We start from the raw sequence: 23,510 nt of genomic DNA on the forward strand, positions 1-23,510 counted from the left end.
AAAAGCAATGGAAAAAATATCCTCTGGTGAGGATTAAAAAAAGAATATTTTGAAATTTGAAATACATTTTCCCACATGTTTATTGTTTTCATGTGTATCTGAAGAAGAATATCTATCTTCGTATGAAGTTGAAGATGTCACCCAGTCACCCTGACCAAAGCTTGCTTTCCTGAGTCGGGTACTTGTCTTTCGTAGTTTACTGTTACCTTGCACAGGTTTTCCAGCGCATGGCTTTATGCACACATGGTTTTATAGAGAGTTCTTCCCTCTTATCCGCAGTTTTGCTTTCCACTGCTTCAGTTACCCGTGGTCAAGAGTGATCCAAAAACATTAAATGGAAAATTCTAAACATAAACAATTCATAAGTGTTAAATTGTGCCACCATTCTACATTGTGCCACCATTTCCTCATTGCATGAGGAAACCTCCCGACATCCAGCTCCATTCCACCCATGACCATATTCATCCCTTTGTCCAGCATCTCTGCTCTGTATATGCTCCCCGCCCCTTCGTCACTTAGCAGCCACCTGGATTGTCACAGCAGCTGTTCTAGTGTCATAGTGCTTGTGTTCAAGTCACCCTTATTTACTTAATAATGGCCCCAAGCACAAGAGTAGTGATCCTGGCGATTCAGATATGCCAAAGAGGAGCCAGAATGGGCTTCCTTTGAGTGAAATGTTTGTATAGGAAAAACATATTGTAGTTAGGGTTTGGTGTTACCCTTGGTCTCAGGCATCCGCTGGAGGTCTTGGAACATATCCTCATGGATAAGGGAGGGCGAGTGAAAATCGGAATCTTATAACACGAATTCCATTTGTTCTGCTTTGTATTTGTTTTTTGGCCAGCATGTGAAATGTATTTTGAATGACTTTAGATGGGAATGGCACACACCACTTTCTCTCTTTATATGTTTTTATTGATTTCAGAGAGAGGAAAGGAGAGGGAAGGAGGGATAGAAACATCAATGATGAGACTCATTGATCGGCTGCCCCCTACTGGGCATCGAGCCCACAACCCAGGCATGTGCCCTGACCAGGGATTGGACAGTGACCGCCTGGTTCATGGGTCGATGCTCAACTGCTGAGCCACACGGGCCAGGCCCACTTTCACTTTGCATCCTCCAGTTTCATGCATTTTTAAGAAATGTTCAATTTGTTGAAAGGTCCTAAAAAATTTTAGCCTACTGACAAACATTTTTTTTCTGAATGTTGCCAAAATCAGCATTTCCTATGGGAATTTTTCTATTTATACTGATTTCTCTCTGATCCCTTTTTATATCCTTTAAAAATTTTTCCCTATATTTGGCATTTTAGGCTATTTCTAATTTTGTTAATTAAACTTTGCCAAATTAACTAAATTTGCCAATTGTCATAAAGACTTGTTTAACTGAAAAGTTTATAACAGTTCTCACTGGATGGCTTTGAACAGCTTGTGACTGTTGCTGTAGTGTCAGCATTTTAGGGAGTGTTCATTTTATCTCTGTGCCAGTGCTCCGCGGCTGCAGCTGGAGGGTAGAGCCGGGGCAGAGAACAGGCACCTTCCACTGGGGAAGAACAGGCTGCACATGTCAGTCAGCGTGACAGCTCAGGCCTCAGCCCTGCGGAGGGGAGAGTGAGCCTGAAGGGCAAAGAGCAGATAAACTGGGGCAGGAGGAGAGTCAGGAGGCTCAAGTGCCCTGGACCCCATAGTCTTAACCCTGCCAACCCATCACATTCAAAATACTGCGACGACTATGAATGATTTTTAGGAAACCAGTACATTTGGTCAGTTTGATAAATTGGCCTTCAGTGAATTGGTCTAGAGCCTAATTTTAGTATGATTATGGACCCGGAGGGCAGGGAGACATGGTTAGGAAGAAGAGGAGGAAAAGGAGAGAAAGCTTTTGTGGATAAAATCTTTCACTAGTTTTGGTATTTCCTACCTCCTCTCTCCAAGACCTGGTGCTCACTGCCCTTCAGAAAGGCGTTATCTGTATCGCCCTCCTCTCCTACTCAGAACCCTCACTCTGTCGTATAATCCAGCTGCTGGGATAAAAATAGCATGTGGAACCAGGACTGGTATTCTACCAGTACATACCAGTATAAGGGTACTGGCTGCTCAAATACTAAATATTTTGGTGATGGTTGGTAAACAGCCACTTTCTTACTCCCCTCCTTGTACCCTCACCTCGCTGCTAGGGTCTCATGGGCCTCCCGTGACCTGCACAGCACAGGGCCTCTCGGGCTCTGCTCCAGCCCAATACTGCTTAACGCCAGGGCTGTAGCTATTGCTAAATATTCGAGTAATCACCTGTGTGGCATTAAACCACACAAATGTATGAGTCACAATTCTCTACCCATCCTAGATATGTTTACATTTTTTAAAGACATTCTTTATTAACCCTAAGGAAACTCAAATTGAGGTCCAACTCGAATGAAGAGCAAACATCCCACCACCACGAGGAAAGGTGCCCTCGCACAGCCCAGTTGGCTGGAGTCCGCCACCAGGGTCCCTGCCTCAGGTGTGGTCCCCTTTCTCAAGCTGCTTCATTTCTCCTGCATCTGAATGTGCATGACTTCTAAGGACTCTTTTGGTTTTGAGGTGCTTTGATTTTCCTACATTGGCTTCCACTGAATGATAAAGTAGGTTGACTCCAGATGGAGGGAGAGAGATATGAACTATATTAGTCTATGTTGTCATTTCCAAATAATTAAAGGCTGTTTCTGAATAAAACAGAAACTGAGTGGAGTATTCAAATAGCCTCTCTCTCTCTCTCATATTCATTTTTGTCGCTATATTTTAGGGATATTCCTTCCTTTAGCTATAGCTACGGGAAACTTGGTCCTTCCACTAACCTCTTTGGGAACTTTTTCCATCCTTTTTTTGGCCCTTAATCGGTAAATCAGCATCATCATTTATTCAGCCATTGAGTTCCTAGATCATTAGATGGCTTCTGAGGTCCTTTCCAAGTATATAATTTATACTTTATAATGTTATAAAGTATCCGAAGAGCAAGTTGGTGCATAAGTGATTCATAGGTGAGCAAAAGAAAGGACTCTTAATTGAGCATGGGTAACAGGTCCAAATCCTGCTTAGGACAAGTCTTCTTTCTATATATATATATATGATATATATAAATACATATATATAAAATAACTTTGTTTCCCATGTAGTGTCTAGTTGAAAAAATGGTAACAGCAAAAAGAAAGTTGACCCCAGAGGCCGTGGCATACATGAAGTCTAAATTTTTTTATCCAAAATCCCTCGTTTCTGAATATGCGAAAACACTGGTTTCTTGAAGCTAACACACCTTAAATTAGCTCTTTATTTAATATATATTTTAGAATTCAAACCACTCTGTAAACATTATGTAATTAGTATTCTTAATAGCCTAATGATAAGGTCAAGAGGGTGCTGCATTGTTATGGAGACATACAAACATCTCTGTCATTGCTTACATCACATAGTGCTATTATTAGCCTCTGTCTTGTTTACCTCTATGACTCCAATTCACTTAGTAATAATAATTAACATGTACTGAGTGGTTATTTTGTGCAGTCACTGTGCTAAGCCTTTAACACTCAAGATCTTTTTTAACCTTCACAGCTACACCGTGAAGCAGATAGTGTTACCGAGTCCCACTAAAGCTCAAAAGGTTAAGTAAGCTGCCCACAGTCAGTAAATGGCAGAGCTGAGATTGAACCCATGCCTTCCAGCTCTAAAGTCTACCTTCATAACCTTGCCAAACTATACTAGTGCATTAGAATTAGTGCATTGTTGGTCCTCAGTTATTTGTGGAATGAATAGGACATTGAAACATTTCAGTTTGACTTAGCCAGTGTATATGGGATGTGTACTACGTGCAATGCATTCAAAGATAATTATATATATGATGCTTATATATGTAGATACTTATTAAGATTATTTGAAATGCAAATCAAAACCACAGTGAGATACCACTTCACACCCAGTAGGATGACTAAAATTAAAAAGACAGGCAACAAGTACTGGCAAAAATGTAGAGAAATTGGAGCACTCATCCATTGCTGGTGGGGATGTGAAATGGTGCTGCCGTTTTGAATAACAGTCTAGCAGGTCCTTAAAATAGCAAACCCAGCAATTCCACTTTCAGTGAAATTAAAAACATGTCCACACAAAAACATGTACTTGAATATCAAAGTATCCAAAAAGTTAGAACAGTTCACATGTTCATCAACTGATGAATTGGTAAATAGTGTATATCCATGTGGTAGAGTATTACTCTGCCATAAAAAGGATCGAGGCCCTGATACATGGTTCAAAAGAGAGGAGCCCCTGAAAACACGCTAAGTGAAAGAAGCCAGACACAAAAGGCTGCATCTTGTCTGGTTCCATTTATATGAATTGGCCAGATATGCAAATCCATAGAGATATAGAGTAGACTAGGGGCATCGCTTGACACTTTAAAAGAGTAGATTTCATAGACTATCTCAATGAAGCTGTTATTTATAAAAGACTATATGCTGGTGCAACAGTAAGGAAAACCACTAGCTTTCCTTCAGAACTTCCTCTAATTGAGAGAGGCTATTATAAGCAAATCATTTTAATGTAATATGATAACTGTGAAAATAGAGATATGTAAACCAGGCTCAGGAAACACAGGACAGAATAAACAACTACCTGGGTCATGTGGGGAGTTTTTCTTTGGAAATGGATTCTGAAGACATGTTCAGAGAGGGGGGTTTTGGTTGAGGCAGAGGGCACTCCAGAAGCACAGTGATGGGAACAGACATCCGTTATTCTGGGGATAGGATTCCGTATGAAAGTGAGAGCAGAGGGCACAGGAGGAGTGAATCACAGGAGAGGAAGCCCAAAACTGCAGTCAGATGGGGAGGGGCCACACATGCCATGCCAAGAAGTTGGACATTGTCCCCGAAACAGTGTGGTGTTATTAGAGGCTTTTATTTATTTTTTTCAACTGATTCTTTTTTTTTTAAGAGTAGTTTATTGATTTTTAGAGAGAGAAGAAGGGAGAAGAGAGAAACATTGATGGGTTGCCTCCTGCATGCCCCCTACTGGCCACCCAGCCAGGGTTCATCAGAGGCTTTTAAGCAGATGAGTGTCATGATCAGATTTCTGTTTTCAAAAGAATTCTATTGGCAGTGTGGGAGATGAATCCTAAGAAGAGACAGAAGTTCTTGGATGCAGTGGTATTTGGGGAATGGATTATTTTTCTGCCCCCCCTCCCATCTAGTCCAGCCCATGATGAAGGGATTTTCTCTCTCTCTGCTCCCTCACAGGGCTTCTCCCAGCCCCAGGAGGAGGAGTTGTTAGTCTGATTTTTCAGAGCCTGAGAACTAGGTTGGGCCACACTTCAAGGCTAACGGGTCACTGTCCCCCACAGAGGCAGCCCCTCCTACACTGGTGTCTCCACCGTAAGCAGAGAAAAGGCACCTGCCCTGTCAGCCCTATAGCCTTTTCTACAGCTAGATTTGGGGTGAACAGCGGGAAGTCTCACCGTGGCCTTCAGCTGCTTTCTTTAATACACCTTTCACTAAACTTTTACTTTGGTGCTATCAGGCACTTACAGGTCTGTTGATAAAGCCAGTTCCTTTTTATTAGTAAGGATATTACTATACAGAAGTCTCCTTTGTCAGGGACTCCCAAATGGGATTTGGGGCACTAAACATCCTGAACTGCTACAGTGGTAGTGGTAATAGAGTGGAAGAGAAGATTTCAGACATTTCAGAGGCAGAATCAATACAGTGAGGCCTGTGTGGAACCCTGATTAATACTATTATGTGCAGTAAGAGTAGAGGGGATTGAAACAGGCATGTAAAGGAGATGCCATAAGCAGAGGCATGTAGATAGGTAAGGAGAGGACAAGCTAAAGTAGGAAGCGATCTAGTTCTGTCTGTAACTGGAGGACCCATAGCAGGGGATTTTGCAGTTTATTTGGTAATTAGTAGAGAACCAAGAGACTGATGGTAGGAGAGGAACTGATTTACAGGTAGAGTGAAGAGTCCATTTGGGACCTCGAGTTTGAAGAGCCTCTGAACCAGTCGGCTGATGTCCAGGAGGCATTTGGTGTCAGACCTAGAGCCAAAGGGAGAGATTGGGGCCCTTGGGCTCTGAATAATTTACCCCCTGATTCCCATTCCAGCAATCTGTACATAACTTTTGCTGTAAATTCTAATTGTCCTTATTGTCCTTGTTGGAAGAGAATCATCCCCAAAGAGATTTGCCTGCACTGCTCTTGATGTCATTTTTAAAAATAAGTAATAACATTTTCATTTTTACCATTTTTTAAATCAGAGTGTTTTATTTTATTTGTTTTGTTTTCTCTATGCCCATGGAGAAAAACTGGTGCCTAAGAGTGGATCACTGTCAAAACTGTATTTAACTACATGAGCATGGGCATTTTGCAAAATCTGAAAAATTCAGTAATTTAGTAGAATTTAAATTCTTTTTTTTTTCTTTTCAGTTTGATGATTAAAACATGACTTTTGTCACTCTATATCCTCTGACTTGTTTACAAATGGTAGAGAAAGCTTCTTAGTTCCAGTCCTAATCACCAATCATCGGCTATTCAGGAGACCAGTGAAATCTCCCAACCCCCCATTTTTAACACAGCAATTCTGTTAATTCTTTTAGGAACAGGAGATGAATTAACATGAGTTAGTGATGGTTTCTACCAGACCTGCCCTTTGATCAAAGTCTATTAAACCCTATGCCACTGTTTCTGTCGGTGGTATGTGCTGAGCTGGAATAGCACCAGGCTTTGAAGTGCTTTATCAGTTTTTTTATGAGTCTTACTAGATTTCCTTTTCCTCTCCTTCAGTTCTAGTAACTGACTTTTTAAAATCCTATCATCATGGCCAGGGGATTTGTCTCTAAAGAGCCATGGGTTTGCCATGCTGCAAAACAGAGCAAATATATCAGGTCCCTGAACCTTTCAGATAAAAACACTCGCTTTGCCACGTTAAGCATTTTTGCAGTTTTTATGCCCAGCACTTCTCACCAAAAGCAATATTTTTCTTTTGTTTTTCAAAAACAGTATTGGACAAAAGACAGGGACACAGTAACTGAGTGTCAGCAATATAACCAAAGAGAGGAATATGTTCTCCCATTTTCCACACTGCTTATGACATGGGCCTGTTGACTTAATTATATTTTCCCCAAAGCCTTTTGCTAAAAATTACTGTAAGCTCAGATTGCTCCTCCTATTTAGAAACACCTACATGTAAGTTTCTTAATGATCACATTAAAAGGGTCACTTAAGATAGATAGTTATTTCTTTGCAAGGACAGTCATGATAAGCTAGGACATTTGTCAATAATTTGTTACTATTATGTCTCTTCTAAAGGCAAGAATGTAGTTACAAAAGACAAAAGGCTTTTTAGCTTAATCTTACTATTAAGTAACAAAGCTTTCCTAGACCATAAAATATTTTGTCTTTCTGTGTTCCTGCTTATCTTTACTACGGAGAAATGCTGGTAACATTAATAAGTCGGTAATTTTTCAAATTGTGGACCTGCCACAGCAGTGTGGGTGCTGAATATTTAACTCTCAGTATGGCTGTTGTAATTTGAGGATTCTGGTCTGTTTCGTGAGACTGATAAAGCTTGCTCCTCCAGGGAGTCATATTATTGTTAAATCTAATATTTTTCAAAAACTTGTTTATTTGGGGAGCATCTTGTTTACAATTACATTTTTATGACTTTTCTCAGTTGCTGTAATCAGTGGATCCACATTCACTTTTTAAAAATTAATTTAATTTTAAAAAGAACAAAAGAAGAGTAATTAGAAGCACCTTAACAGATACAGGAATTTTGCATTCACGTTAGTATCTGTGTCTACAGATCTTGTTCAAGGTCACTTCCTTCTTTTATTAACCACACATGTCCCAAGTGGAATCTCCAGGAGGAGCTGTTGAGGATATGTCCCTGTCTCAAGTCATCAAGGAGAGTTGTGTTTTGTTTTAGGCTGACCTACATGACATCACACCTCAGTCCTGCCAACACAGTAATGTCTCCCAGAGTCCCTAGCCATTGCAGTCCATGCGCTTTCTTCTACTTGCCTCATCAACAGATTCCGTTTCTGACCCTGTGGCACTCCATGTCATTTGCTCTTATGAGAAGCTGTTCAGAGCCAGTTACAGTGACACACCAGTGAGCTAAGCAAGCATGTTTCATGCCTGCACAGAAGTTTCTGTGTTTTGGTATTATTCTGCTTTTTAAAATTATTATTTGAAATCACCTAGAGGGATCATCATTATTTAAGAGAATTTATGCATTTGTTTCCTCTTTAAAAGAGTTAGTTCACCATCCATGTGTACATTCACATATGAACCCTCAATCTCTCTTTACCTCTAGAAAATTAAGGAAAGAAACGGAGCTACTCGAACCATATGTGCATCTTCAGATATTTTATTCTAATCCAGTGGCTTTTAACCTCTGTTGGGTCCTGAATCCCTTTGAGACTATGGAGAGATTAAAAAACTACTCCCCGAAAATGCACATACAATACATTTTCTAGACAATCTCAGGAGTTTCTCAGGCTCGCTGAAGGCCACCCGAAGTCTAGTGAGAGGCCCATGAATCTCAGGTTAAGAACTTGTATTCAGCAAACCTGAGACTGTTCTCTGTTCCCATCCAACAGACAGTTATTGTTAGGATGTGTCAGAGAGATTTTCTGTTTTTTCTATCAGTCATAGCTAAGTATCAAAGAAACCTCATCAACCAACTTCCTGCCCGATTGCTCAGAGGCTACAGTCAGGAAATGTAACTGATGGTATGGGTCAGGTTTCTAATTGATCTCAGAAGAAGTTTTCATTCCTGTTACGCCTCACAGCTTCTGGCAGCCCCGTGGCCAGGGCTGTAACTGGTAACATTCACTCCCTGGAACCAAGTCCTCAATGCCCAGTTTAGCCATCATGACATTAGCTGAAGTCATTGCTACTTTTTAATCTCACCTTCTCCGTTTTCTAAAATTATTCTCTATGTATCCTTTGTTTCCTGAAGTGATATCAAATGATTCCCTTTCCACCTATCTACTCCTTTTCCAAAATTTTCATGCTAAAGTCTCAGTTTATTCTTACCCACGCAGCCGTAGTTTCAAAATAGCACCCATACTGATTACTCCCAGGCCCTGTGAGTAAACCTCGCAGTGGCAGGGGGCTACATCAGTTTCTGATTACTGCCGATCACTGCTCACCCAGACTTGCAACCTGCCTCTGGCACAGACTGAGAATTTCTCAAATGCTAATTTTCAAAATTAGTCATTACTTAAATAGTAAAGGAAGTTATTTTTTAGAATAGCTTAATTGAAGAGATCAACTGTAAAAGCTGATATTTTAAGGCTCTGAGGATTTTTTGAAAGATTTCTTAGGTTTTTGTTTTGTATTATTTCGGGGAAAGTTGCTTTTTTATAAATATCTTAAACAATTTTGCTTTATATTTTGGTGGAGAGATGGAGAAATTAAAATGCTTTATAAAGAGGAGATCCAAGATGGTGGCGGACTGACTGGAAGCTACACTGACACTTTCCCAGGGTAAAACTGGAATTACAACTAAAATATAGAAAAACCATCCTGCATAATCAACCGCAACTGAAGACTAGCTGGGGAGCACCCTCATAACCAAGGAGGAAAAGGGGAGACCACATGGAGACTGGTAGGAAGTACAGAGGCGCGTGAGGGCTGGCTGGGCTCCCACAGGCAGCAGCTGAAGGTCCAGAGGGACATCTCAGCTGTTTGAGGGGTTCCCACCGAGAGCTCTGGGGTCTAATCTCCAAGCTGGGCTTTGCAGCCCAGAGCACCAGAACTGAGAAAGGTGCCCGCATATTGTCTGGCTGTGAAAAGTAGCAGGGTTTCTGTCTGCCAGGGAGAGACAGCTGGAAATTCAAGCACCCTCTTAAAGGGCCAATGTGCAAAGTTCTATGTGCAGCCACTCACTTGGGCTGCAGCGGAGGCAGAGTGGACTAGGGCAGTGTGAGGAGAATCTAGGGGAGCTGGCTGGGGGAATAGATCTCAGAGGGTACCTGTCTGGACCCCGGTGCTGAGTCATTCCCCCATACAGCAGAGAACATCTTTCTCAGGCAGACACTTCCTTTCCAAACAGCTTTTGCCTAGGGGGGAGAAGGGAAGCGATTGCTGGAAAACCTCTGGTCCCACCCCATGGAGTTTCTACAACCTGAGGCTCCTTAGACTGAATAACAGCCTCTGAGTTCTTTGAGTCTTTGCCTGATTTGCTTCTGGACCCAAGGCTTGGAAAAGAAGACCTTGGTGCACATCTTGCTCCTGTCCAAACACACCCAGCACGAACAGAGGAAACCAGAAGCTGTGAAAGTGGAAAACTTCAAACAGGATACTCAAGGTCAGTCACAAACAGCATCTGACATTGGCCTGCAGCAGAGACCATCCAAAATACTGGGAGCCCTAGCCAGAAGGGAATGTCATGAAGTGTTCAAGGTAATGCAAAACAAGGATCTGAAACCAGGACTACTCTATTCAACAAGACTATCATTCAAGATAGATGGTGAAATAAAGAGCTTCCCAGACAAAAAAAGGCTAAAGGAGTTTATCACCACCAAACCAGCATTGCAGGAAATGTTAAAGGGACTGCTGTAATAATAAGAAGAAATAGAGGAACATAGGCATACAGAATTCAAAGGGCAATAAATAAGGACCTATCAATAATAACCCTAAGGACTTTAAGGGAGAGATCAACAGCAATACAGTCATAGTCAGGGTAACACCCACTGACTTCACTGGATTGATCTTCCAGACAAAAAGTCAACACAGAAACAGTGACTCTAAATGGCACACTAGATCAGATGGATTTAACTGATGTTTACAGAACATTTCACCCCAAAGCTGCAGAACATACATTCCTCTCAAGTGCACATGGGTCGTGCTCAAAGATAGACCACATGTTAGGACACAAAAGAAGTCTCTACAAGTTCAAGAAGATTGAAATCATATCAAGTATCTCGGATCACAATGGCATGAAATTAGAAATTAACTACAGTACAAACACTCAAAAACATTCAAACTCATGGAGGCTAAATAGCATGTTATTAAACAATGATGGGTTACCAATAAGATAAAGAAAGACATTAAAAAATTCCTGGAAACAAATGAAAATGAACACACAACAACCCAAAATCTATGGACACAGCAAAAGCAGTCCTAAGAGGAAACACTTCAGGCCTACCTCAGAAAGCAAGAAAAATGTTTAATAAACTACTTAACCCTACAACTTAAAGAATTAGAAAGCTCCCCTGTGAAGCTGCCTGGGCACTGGTAACCACCATAGCGTCCTCCAGGCAGGAGACTGGAGGACCCCTTTCTGGAGAAACTGACTGGACTAAGAAAGACAAGGGAGACTGGAAGGGTTGCCCAGAGACAGTCACAGATGACCCTCAGTGACGTTTCCCACATGGAACTTCCAACAGTAGCATTTTAGTGTCTTATCCTTAAATATGAGGAGATAGCAAGGCCACCAGGCATGGAAGGAAGCCTCTCCCATGAAACAGAAGTGGACAACACAGTGGGACTCGATCAGGTCTGCCAATTTCTCTGCTTTCCTCCACCCTTTTCTTAGAATTTCCTTTGTGCATCGCTTTAAAAATCTTGTCTCGTTAATTACTTCATTAGATTAGATTTTTAAATATCTCTTTACAGTTTATTATATTATGCTGTCATTATCTGTAGTGCCTGCCCTTTTTATTTATTGCTGCATAGCTAATTACCCCAAAACTTAGTTTCTCCAAACAATAGTTAGTTTCTTTAACAAATTACCCCAAAACTTAGTTTCTTCAGATAATAACAATCGTGTTATTTCTGATGTTTTTGTGGGTGGGGGTATAATGGAGAATACCTGCCCCTGCTCCACAACGACTGGGCCTTTGCTGGAAGACCCCAAGGCCGGGATCTGCACACATCTGAAGGCTCCTTCACTCACGAGCTGGCTGTAACCTGGGGGCCTGCCTGGGGTCGTCAGCTTGAACATCCACACGTGATTTCTCCACGTGCTCCAGGCTTCCCCACAACGTGGTGGCTGGGCTTCAAAGGCAAGCATCCTGAGACTTAGAGAGAGAGAGAGAGCCATCAGCCAAATGGAGGCCACGTTACCTTCAATGACCCGGCCTCGGAAGTCACCCAGCCTCCCTTTCGCTGCCTTCTATTGATTGAGACAGTTAGAAAAGTCAGCCCAGGTTCCAGTGAGAGGAACACAGACCCCACCTCTGAATGTAGGTGTGTCAAGGTCACCTGTGAGAAGAGCATGTGAAATGGGATAAATATTGGTGTGACCATATTTGGAGTGCAGACTGCTGCAGTGTGTGTGTGCACCGAGGTACCCGATGCAGCCCTAGCAGGACTTCTCTGAAGTCAGTTCCTTTAATTTACCTTAACTGCTAGCTCATCAGCTGAGAAGACAGGCATCCTGCTTTCTCTAATTAGGAGGTTGAGGTTTACACATTGAAAAGAAGATAAAAAACATGAGATGATTATGTAGCTGCTCTTAGAAAAGAAAAATATATTTCTTGAAAACAGAATAATTATTAAAATGTGCCATTAAAGCAGCTGTTCTAACTTAATGCTATTTTAAAAATTCTCCCTGATCAAGAAAAAATATTTTAATGTGAAAAACATATTGTTATGAACATTGTGTTTATAGTTTGGGTGTGAAAACATTCTTCTAGGTTCTTGATTGACTTGCAGTACTTAAACACACACAGTCACCTTCTTTCCCTGATGCATCCCTTCTCTGGAAGAGAGTGTTTATGAAGTACATTTTAATTACATAACTTCTGTGGCCAATTTACCTAACCTCTCTAAAGCTGCCCTGTCCTCATCTGAAATATAGGAAGAATGGTACCTGCCTCACAGAGCAGGCATGAGGATTAAATGAGTTAATATATGTAAAGTGCTTGACACATTATAAATGGTAAAAAAAAAAATCACACAGGAATATATGGATGTGTGAATGGTATTCTGCATCTATGTATATATGAAGAGTCACAGCAAAATGTAATTCATTTCCAGCAAGGTATTCAGAAGATAAAAGATAAGGTTAATGAAAAAGCATTTTGTTAACCTGTTTCATTTAGGAAGCAGATATTAGATTGCTTGTTAATTTAATAACTATTTGTTTTTTCTAGTTTGAAAAAGAAAAACAGCATGATATTCGATCATTCTTTTTACCAAAATCTAAAAAAAGTCAGTTGATAACCTGTGATGAATCAAAGATATGCCACGAGAAAAATACTGTAGTCCCAACAGACCTTGGAAAAATATCTACAAGAGATAGTACTGATTTTGAAAACAATTTTGAGCCTGAAGCTAAAAGACTGAAGTCAGCCACCACGGATGACCGCAGCAGCCCCCCACAGGAGCAGCCATCCGGGCCCGGGCAAACCACAGCTCTAGCCCAGGCAACCTCCCGAGCCCTTCCTGGAAAGGACTGGCAGTGTGGTTTCTGCACCTATATTAATAACTCATTGCTACCTTACTGTGAAATGTGTAGGAATCCTCATGGCAGTGCTGGTGAGTATGCGCGGGAGGGGGAGGGGCTGGCAGCCGTGTCTTCAGATAGCCTGTGGGTTTAGAGATGACTGCTGCTATCAGAGGTTAATGGGACTCGCACTGCCTTTAGCTTTTAAGCTAGAGTAACAACTTCACATAGCGAAGTGAATTTATCCCCTGGTGGAATGTGAAAAGTTCCTGGTTCTGTCAAGAATGTGTATCCCTCAGCATTTGTGACATGGCATTAATTTGGCACAAATGGACATTTCTGATTAATGCCAGCAGGATGTGAATTCAGTGGGCAGGAATAGAAGCTCTGTTGCTATGGCAGCAAATATGCCTTATAGTCGTAGACCTGCTGTTTCCTTTGCTCTGTAGATACTACTTGTTTTTAAAGAAATTATAGATTATTTTTGTTCAAATGGCAAAATAACCCAGTGTAGCTTCTTTGTTTAGTAAAATATACACTGGGTCATGTTTCTTGCATGACAGCCATAAAAATTCCTCTGTAGATCTTTTTTTTCTTTTAAATTTTTTTTTAATCCTCACACGATATTTTTTCCATTGCTTTTCAGAGAGAGTGTAAGGGAGAGAGAAACATTAATGTGAGAGACATTGATTGGTTGCCTCCTGCACGTGCCCCGCCACCAGGCCTGGGGATCAAGCCTGCAAACAAGGTACGCGCCCTTGGCCGGAATCGAACCCGGATCCTTCAGTCCCTGGGCTGACACTCTAACCACAGAGCCAAACCAGCTAGGGCTATAGATCTTTTTTAAGAATCAATTTTATATCTGTTTTATGAGCTTATTTTTTAAAACATGCTATTTTAAAAGTATAAATCATATGTGAGAGTATGGTTTTATAACATAAGATGCCATTTTCTGATGTTTTGTTTTTGAAATGATTATTAATGCCTGTGGTTGTCTTAAGAAAAAGATCTTATTCCTTTTGTTCCCAATTCTCCAATGTTGGAGATCCTTTTTATGGTAACTCAAAATGCCAAGTCCATAATTTTGGAAACCAGAGGAAGTGATTTTGGTTTATCAAGTGTAATAATTGGTCACATCTACTTTTCCACCAAAAGTGAATTCTCCAGAGTATTAACAGTAACAAAGACTCAGCTAAGATGGAAGCTGAAACTGCAGTCCTTCTTGCCTGCCTCACTTCCCTCTGTCTTAGCTTTGATTTGAGAGAAAAATGTAATCAGTAGCTGAGTCTTTCCTCTTTCAGTTCCGGGTGTTCCTACCAAAACTGGCAAGGCTGCCATCTGGGTGGTTATGTTAGTAACGTGGACACCTGTTGTCTCTGAGCTAAATTGGAACCACGGGCTTATCCCATATCACCTCTCTCACAATTTACGTTATCTCCTTCAATTTCCAAGTGCTGCATGCAATAAAAATAAAGTATCTTGTGAGTACAAAATAATGTCAGTTCACATTAAATATATAAGTTGAACGATTTAGCAACAAAAATTGTAGTTTAATAGGGTTTTATAGCTCTGATTTTTCTTTGTGATAATATCAAGAGCAACAATGAAAGTTTCTAGACCCATGATTTAATAAGTAAACTCTCAAGCAATCTAAACAAAAACACCTTTTGTGAACATGGAACTGTCTGATCAAAGAGAAATATGTATTCTAAGTAACAGTGATGTTACTATATATAAAAGTTATTATTAGATCAATATTACTGTAATTTAGCATAGTGATTTCAAATATTGATTTGGATATACTCCAAAAGTATTGAAACACAGAATTAATTCTAATCCATCTAAATTTTTAAGTCCTTAGCTGCCATGTAACACTTTGAGGAAACAGTGGAATCCAAGAAAAATAAAGGAGAAGTATTAGGATATTACAGTCCTATAAAGGTTGCTAATGCAGGCTGTAGTACATTAGATAAAATTTGGTGCAGTATACTAATGAACACTAATATGTGTCAATAAGTAACACTTCTCTTGTGCTTTGTTCTTAAAAATCTATAGTTTACACTTGACATCTTACAGTTCATACGCCCAGATTTCTCTCTCTCACTTGAACTCAGACTGACTATACCCAGTGGTCTCTCTAGCATCTCCACCTGCATGTCTAATGGGTACCTCAAGGTTAACATGTCCAGAATGGAATTCTTGATTCACCACCAACACCCAAATTTTCGCTTCCCATCTTCCCCACATCATGCGAAAAACCTAGGCAGCATTCTTGATTCCTTCCTCTCCTCCCACACTTGACCCATCGAGTTCTGCTGGTGTAGCCTCTGAAATACATCCCAGTTCTAGCCACTTTATCTTTTTGCTACCATCCGCCTGTAAGCCACTGTTTTCTCTCTCCCAGACCTCAGTAGCCTCTATTCTATTCCCCCTTGGGGCTCTTCTCTATACAGCAGCCAGAGTGATCCTTCAAAAACTTAAATCAATGTATTCCTTTGCCTAAAACCGTCTAATGGCTTCTAGCTATACTTAGAATCTAATCCAAGAATATAGGCCCAGGGCCAGGCTTCCTAGATTCATGAATATCTCTCAGCATAAATGGGGCTGCTCCAAGAGTTTGGTCCTGCTGACTTTTGCCCTACCATCTCCTTACTTACAAAACCCCATTTATCTGAAAAAATCCTATTTACTTGTTTGTTTACCTGTTTATTGTCAATCTGCCACTTAGGATGGAATCTCCAGGGAGCAGGGACGAATCTATCTTGTGCTTTGCTTCCCCTCCAGCACCTGGAGTAGAACTTGGTATTTACTGACTTTCAGTAAATGTTTCCAAAGAACAGGCAAACATTGTTGACTTTGTTTCTTTTTATAGGAACTACTATGACTTTTTTTAACTTTCCTTTTAAACTGAGCTTAGGGTAAATAATGACTTTATCTAAATTTATGTATAAATTCTGTTTGATTTTTAAATTTATGTGTAAATTATTTGTTTAATTCTGCAAATAGATAACCTCAACGCTACCCAGGATGAAAACAAAAATGAGAAAGATGATTCTCAGAAAGACACATGCAAGAATGTTGGGATGAATTCTGACTGTGAAAAACAAGTGCTTGCTCGGTCAGAAAATGAGCTGTTGGCTGAGAGCAAGGAAGAAATATCAAAAATCGAGAGAGACGGCAGACTCACAGCCCAGCCGGATGATGGTAAGTTTTGCTCCCATTTCCATTGCCCAAATAATAGGCATGTGCTTAGATGCATAATACTGTTAGTTGATTTGTGCTTATGACCTGGTTCTGGTTCCTTGTATTCTCACGTATATTAAAAATATAAACCATATACTTAAACACCAGGTGGCTGGGAGAGCAGAACTCTTGGCATTCAGGCATCACATAGAGAGAGCAAAACCGATACCTGGCTGCATATGCTGCCCAGGCCTGAGCCCATCCTCAGCCAAGCATGGCCCATTCACACAGTGAGGGGGCAGTTTGATATTTGGGACGTTCTTTTGGCCAAATAGTAAGATTGACAGATTATTAACAACCACTTAGCAGATAATTAATACCTTACACATGAATTTCTTTTAAATGTATACAACTAATTGGCATATTTTAAATTTAGGGTTTGGGGTTTGTGTTCTTCTTTTAAGAAAATGTTTCTAAGGACATAATTTCAAGACTATATGAATCACATGATCACTTTGATAAGTATAAATATTGAATAACTATGTTGCACACGAGACTAATATAATATTGTATGTTAACTATATTTTAACTTTTAAAAAAGACTATGAATCATGACTGCACTTGGAGCTAACCATGTAGTGTTTCAGATTTATTTACTTTTCAGTTGGTTCCATTTATTATTTATAGCTGTGGTGGTTGGCCAATACCAGCCTATATGTCATGCATCACTGTCGTTATGGGTCAGCTGACAAGAGATTGTGAGTGCTTTGGGGTTGTTTTCTTTGTTGTTCAGTTAGTGACCATAGTAACTCACTGATTCATGTCTCGTTTAACAACCAAAAATTGTGGGGATGGACTGTTGAAGTTTTCCTTCTAAACTAGTTACTTTAAAACAGATAGAATTTGGAGTTGGATATGTAGCTTTAAAATAAAACTGTTTATTTCAGACCTTCCTAGTTCAGGACATCTTCCTCTCTTCTTCCCTCAGCCTTCCATCCTCTAACTCCTCTGGGTCTTCCCAAAGGGTATCTTGGGGTGGGTCCTGTTTAGGTTTGTTACCTCTAACGGCCTTTCTGTAGACAGTTGTGACAAAGGTGGGGCATACCTTTTATGTTTCTGGTCTCCTTGTCCCCACTGCGAGTCCCTCAGTGCTGATGAAGCTTGTAGGACAGCATGCGCTCAGCAGACGTGGGGTCGGCAGCGGGCAGTTGTTACCAGCCGGGCCCTGAGTCTACACCAGTGGCAGGGAAATACTGGCTTGTCGGCTGTAAATTTGTCTCTTGATCAGGACATGGATTAGCTTTACATACACACACTTTTCAAAGATCACTGGACTTTTAGAAATTGTATTCTGCTGGTGAAATTTGCATAGGCTTCATCCATTCCAGGCAGTGCTAGCATTTCCCCATATACCTGTATATCCTTTCTTCCTTTTTTTCTTATTTATTTATTTATTTTAATTTATCTTTTTTGTTGAAAGTATTACAGATATCCCCTTTTTTTCCCCTCAATTGATCCCCTCCCCACCGCATTCCCCCTTCCCCCCAGTCCTTCGCCACACTATTGTCTGTGTCCCTGGGTTATGCATATATGCTGTGTGTTCTTTGATTAATCTCTCCCCCTCCACCCACCCGCCCCTGCCTTCCCACTGAGATTCATCAGTCTGTTCCATGCTTCTGTGTCTCTGGATCTATTTTGTTCCTCAGTCTATTTTGTTTAATAGATTCCACATATGAGTGAGATCATGTAAAACTGAATCAGGAAGAACCAGCAAACCTGAATAGGCCAGTAACAACTGATGAAATCAAAGCATTAATAAAAAAAACTCCCAGCAAACAAAAGCCCTGGTCCAGGTGGCTTCACAGGGGAGCTAATTCTTTAAGTTGTAGGTTTAGTTTAGGAAGAAATGTTCTTGCTTTTTGAGGTAGGCCTGCAGTGCCATGAACTTCCCTCTCAGGACTGCTTTTGCTGTGTCCATAGATTTTGGGTTGTTGTGTGCTCATTTTCACTTGTTTCCAGGAAGTTTTTTATTTCTTTCTTGATCTTATTGGTAACCCATTCACTGTTTAATAACATGCTATTTAGCCTCCATGTGTTTGAATGTTTTTGAGTGTTTGTACTGTAGTTAATTTCTAATTTCATGCCATTGTGATCCGAGATACTTGATATGATTTCAGTCTTCTTGAACTTGTAGAGACTTCTTTTGTGTCCTAACATGTGGTCTATCTTTGAGCACGACCCATGTGCACTTGAGAGGAATGTATGTTCTGCAGCTTTGGGGTGAAATGTTCTGTAAATGTCAGTTAAATCCATCTGATCTAGTGTGCCATTTAGAGTCACTGTTTCTGTGTTGACTTTTTATCTGGAAGATCAATCCAGTGAAGTCAGTGGGGTGTTACCCTGACTATGACTGTATTGCTGTTGATCTCTCCCTTAAAGTCCTTAGGGCTATTATTGATAGGTCCTTATTTATTGCCCTTTGAATTCTGTATGCCTATGTTCCTCTCTCTATTTCTTCTTATTATTACAGCAGTCCCTTTAACATTTCCTGCAATGCTGGTTTGGTGTTGATAAACTGCCTTTTTTTGTCTTGGAAGCTCTTTATTTCACCATCTATCTTGAATGATAGTCTTGCTGGCTAGAGTAGTCTTGGTTTCAGATCCTTGTTTTGCATTACCTTGAACACTTCATGCCATTCCCTTCTGGCCTGTAGAGTTTCTGATGAGAAGTCAGCTGACAACATTATGGGAGCCCCTTTGTAGGTAACAGCTTGCTTTTCTCTTGCTGTCTTTAAGATTCTCTCTTTGTCTTGAATTTTTGACATCCTAATAATGATGTGTCTGGGCGTGGGCCTCTTTGGTTTCTTCTTGCTTAGGACTCTCTGTGCCTCCTGAACTTGTGCCACTTTTTCCTTGACCAGGTTAGGGAAGTTTTCTGCCATTATTTCTTCAAACAAATTCTGTATCTCTTGCTTATTCTCTTCCCCTTCTGGCACTCCTATAATGCAAATAGTGTTACATTTCATGTTGTCCTACAGCTCCCTTAGACTGTCCTGTTTTTTAATTGTTTTTTCTTTTTGGATCGCTGAATGATTTTTTTCTACCCTGTCTTCTAATTTGCTGATCCAGTCCTCAGCTTCCTCTAATCTGCTGTTTATTCTTTCCAATGTACTCTTTATTTCTGCTATGTCATTCTTCATTTCTGACTTGTCATTTTTCATAGTTTCTATATCTTTTCTCATGCTCTTGAGCATCCTTACAATCAGCATCTCTTGTTCTTTCACTGGGGGCTTGTTTTTTGTCTCCCCATTTTGGCTCCCTGTTTGGGTTGTTTCTGTGTATTAGATGGATCTGCTAGGACTCTCAGTCTTTTTGGAGGGTATCTAGGGCAGGCCAATTTCAGACGCTCTGTGGCTGGCCTTGAGTACCCTGTTTGGAGCTATTAACAACCCACTCTTGTGGTTCCCTTTGCTGGGGCTGGATGCATTTGAACAGGATGAAGATGCACACCAAAGTCTGCTTTTCCAAGGCCCAGGTCCAGAAGCAGATCAGGCAGAGACTCAAAGCTCCCAGAGGTCCTCCTCTGCCTGCAGGCTGATTGATCTTAGTCTCTTAATGAACCTCAGTCTGTAGACCACAGGAAGGCATAAACTCCACAGGGTGGGTGGGGTGAGAGATTTTCCAGTGGGTGGGGCGTTTGCTCCGCCTCCAGGCAAAAACTGCCTGACTAGCAAAGGTCTGCCTGGAAAAGATGTCCTCTGCAGTATAGGGGAATGACTCAACACAGGAATCTAGATGGCCTCCCTCTGAGCTCTGTCTCCAGATCCCGAAACCTCAGATTCTTCTCACACCACTCTAGTCCACTCTGCCCTACCTCTGCTGGAGCCCAAGGTGAGTGGCTGCACATGAAACTTTGTGCAATGGCACTTTAGGAGGGTGCCTGCATTTTCAGCTGTCTCTCCCTGGTAGACAGATACCCAGCTGCTTTTCGCAACCAGATGTTATATGGGTACCTTTCTCAGTTCTGGTGCTCTGGGCTGGGAAGCCCAGCTTGGTGTTTAGGCCCAGAGTTCTCAGTGGGTACCCCCCACAGCTGAGGTATACTTCTGGACCTTCAGCTACTGCCTGTGGGAGCCCAGCCAGCCCTCTCACACTCCGCACTTCCTTCCAGTCTCTATGTGGTCTCCATTTTTCGTCCTTGGTTATGAGGGTAGTCTGCAGCTCGTCTTCAGTTGCAATTGATTATTCAGGATGGTTTTTCTATATTTTAGTTGTAATTCCAGTTAAGTCCTGGGGGAGTGTCCATGTAGCTTCCACTCAATCCACCAACATCTTGGGATCTCTCACTCTTCTTTCTTCTTCGACTTCTCAGATCATGGGGCTGAGAACTCCATACACGCCATGTGCTTCACATCTCCCCACTAACATGGATTTCCATGAAAACAGAGGAAACACACTATGTTAAAATGTTTTTCTACTAACATATGCTTTTAGAATTGCAGTGGTATGTACTATACTGGAACTGTAGTTTGGGAATTCTGGGGTTCTGGAAGGGTGGCTGTATCTTCACAAAACGTCATCCATAATCTCGAACCATTAAACTATACTTCATGGAAATTGAACAAAGAGAAATGCGTTCTCCAGGATGGCTGCTAGCTACCAAGCACATCAACTGATTTAGAATCGTTCCTATAATGCTTTTTATCAAAGAAAAACATATGATCTTTGCACATTAGTGCTTCATTCTTTAAATCTAAAAACATAGTGCTTATGAGAGGCACTTATTTTATGTACACTAAGAAAGAAAAAAAACTCTGCCAATTAAAATATGACACAATATCTTAATGACAGCCCAGACCCAGTCATACCACCCTCTGTTGCTTTGACATTTCTTTCATTTTTTCTGAGGGATGTGGCAGTTTCTCCTGTCTTCAGTTGCTTTGCTTTGCATGTAATAGGCAACCCTTTTTTCACATCTCAGTATCCAAATGTCAGACCGCTTCCTCTATCTGTAAGGATCTCCTTTTCTTAGGTCTCATGAGCCACTTGGTTATTGGTTTGCAAGAATATAAAAAGAATTGGTTATTCCTCCAATGATATATATTTGCTTCTTTAATATCAAGTTTATGCTATCCTGCTCCATATCTAAGGTTTGTTGTTGTTTTTTTTATACATGATAACTTTTCATTTTAATACCGCATCATAGAGAAACATTTTGAAGACATTTTAAAGGTAATTAAACTCAACACGTGTAGTAACAGTAACGCACATACCTCGAGTGTAGTGTTGATGTAACAAGGATCTTCTAGTCTGACTGAGCTCATGCATGGTCAGGCAGTGACAACTGCTTCACAACTGCCCCCTGGCTGGCAGTGATTGTAAAATGCCAGTCGTTGACTAACTGACATGCCAGTTTCAGAGATGTTGAAGTCTGGGGGGAAATGTACATTTTTGAGTCTGTGAAATATGGGAATAATGCACAAACCAAGTTTGTGAAGGGACCAGTGCCTTGATTAGAAAAATAAAAATATGATGATATTGTCAAGTAGTATGGCAAATAAATCATATACTTCTAGATTTGGGAAATCCTTTCAGAGATCACTGAGGAACTGTGGGGGTGTGAAAAGCATGGGCCCTGGAGCCAGATTACTGGGCTAAGTACCGTGACCAATAGTGTGGCCTTGGGCAAATGAACGTGTCTCAGTGTCCTCCTCTGTATAATGCGCTGCTTCTTTCTGGGGGGGTGTTAACATATGTGCTTAGACCAGGCCTAGAACATTGTGAGTACTTGGTAAATGTTAACTACAGTTTTATTTAGATCAGCATTGATAACCATATCTTTCCTACAGAACATATTGGTCAGTGGAACTAAGAGAGGAATAAATAAAAAGATTATGAGGAAGGAAGCTTCTCCACTCGTTTCCTTTTGTGAATGTGAGGCCCGAAGCCATAGGGAGTCAGGCACTTACAGGGCCCTCGACGGAGCGGCACTGCTGCTAATACTCAAAACAGTGCCCATTCAGCCCCCACTTAAATCGGCTCTAGCACAAATCTAGATGCGAGACCCCTTCACTCTTGGTGGCAGGAAATTCTCCCTTAGACCTGACTTGTAACTTCTCAACTAATTCTAAATTTGGTTCTTTCTTTTTGGGTCACTAGCAAAAATGCAGAGCAGCTGCTGCCTGCGTGGGCCAGTATGCTTTGAGCTGGCCTCCCATGAGTTCCATTTCAGGCCCAGACACGTGCTCTTTGCCACAGATGTTGATATATTTGATAAAACTCTCATCATCCTAACCCTCAGAAGACTGAAGTAAACTAATTTGGATAGACGGTGGATGAGCCTTCAGCTTCTCTTTTACCTTTTCTGTTAGAGCAATCGAAGAGCTCAGCCCCCCTGCCGGTGTACGGCGCCCTGATGTTCCGTGCAAGTAGGAATACTGACCGGATTCACCTCTACACCCAGGTAAGCGCCCTGTGGATTCCGTGCCTTGAATCATACAGAAGGCTTCCTTTTTTTCATGTTTCAATGAAATATTTATTTTTATTAACAAAGGGATAGGCATCTAGTTCCTTTTCTTCTTAAAGAGAAAATCATCAAATTCTGATGTTAAGTCAAAGAGGCAAATGGCCTAGTAGTGAAGAGACCGGACTTCAGCGCTGGACCCTCAGCCCAGATCTGTCACTAGCTGTGGACTCTGGAACACCTTACTTCGTTGCTCTGTGCCTCAGCTTCTTCAACTATAAAGTGTGGAGAGGAGCTATTGCAAGGAAAAATGAGCTAATCCCTGGAAAGCAGTCAGCACAGTGCCCAGCCATAGTGAACTTATGAAATACCAGCTCCTGCCCTGTCCATTTGGAGCAGCAGTGATAGTACTATCTTTACAGAAGCCACCGCCTGCCCGTCATGTTCA

The 23,510-nt window shown here is 41.1% G+C and overlaps 1 protein-coding gene across 5 annotated transcripts in view; it reads left to right on the forward strand.

Moving 5' to 3' along the window:
• The window catches only part of ZRANB3 (zinc finger RANBP2-type containing 3), a 186,670-nt gene that overhangs the window by 145,210 nt on the left and 17,950 nt on the right, over positions 1-23,510 (forward strand). For all 5 annotated transcript variants that reach the window (XM_087819883.1, XM_087819882.1, XM_087819885.1 and 2 more), the window contains exons 13-15: positions 13,125-13,509; positions 16,424-16,621; positions 22,971-23,062. In XM_087819883.1, coding sequence (XP_087676009.1) covers positions 13,125-13,509; positions 16,424-16,621; positions 22,971-23,062 — 675 coding nt within the window. The remainder of the gene's footprint in view (positions 1-13,124; positions 13,510-16,423; positions 16,622-22,970; positions 23,063-23,510) is intronic.

Source organism: Miniopterus natalensis, chromosome 8, assembly GCF_054644295.1.
Source record: "Miniopterus natalensis isolate mMinNat1 chromosome 8, mMinNat1.hap1, whole genome shotgun sequence".
In the NCBI taxonomy this organism is placed as follows: Eukaryota; Metazoa; Chordata; class Mammalia; order Chiroptera; family Miniopteridae; genus Miniopterus; species Miniopterus natalensis.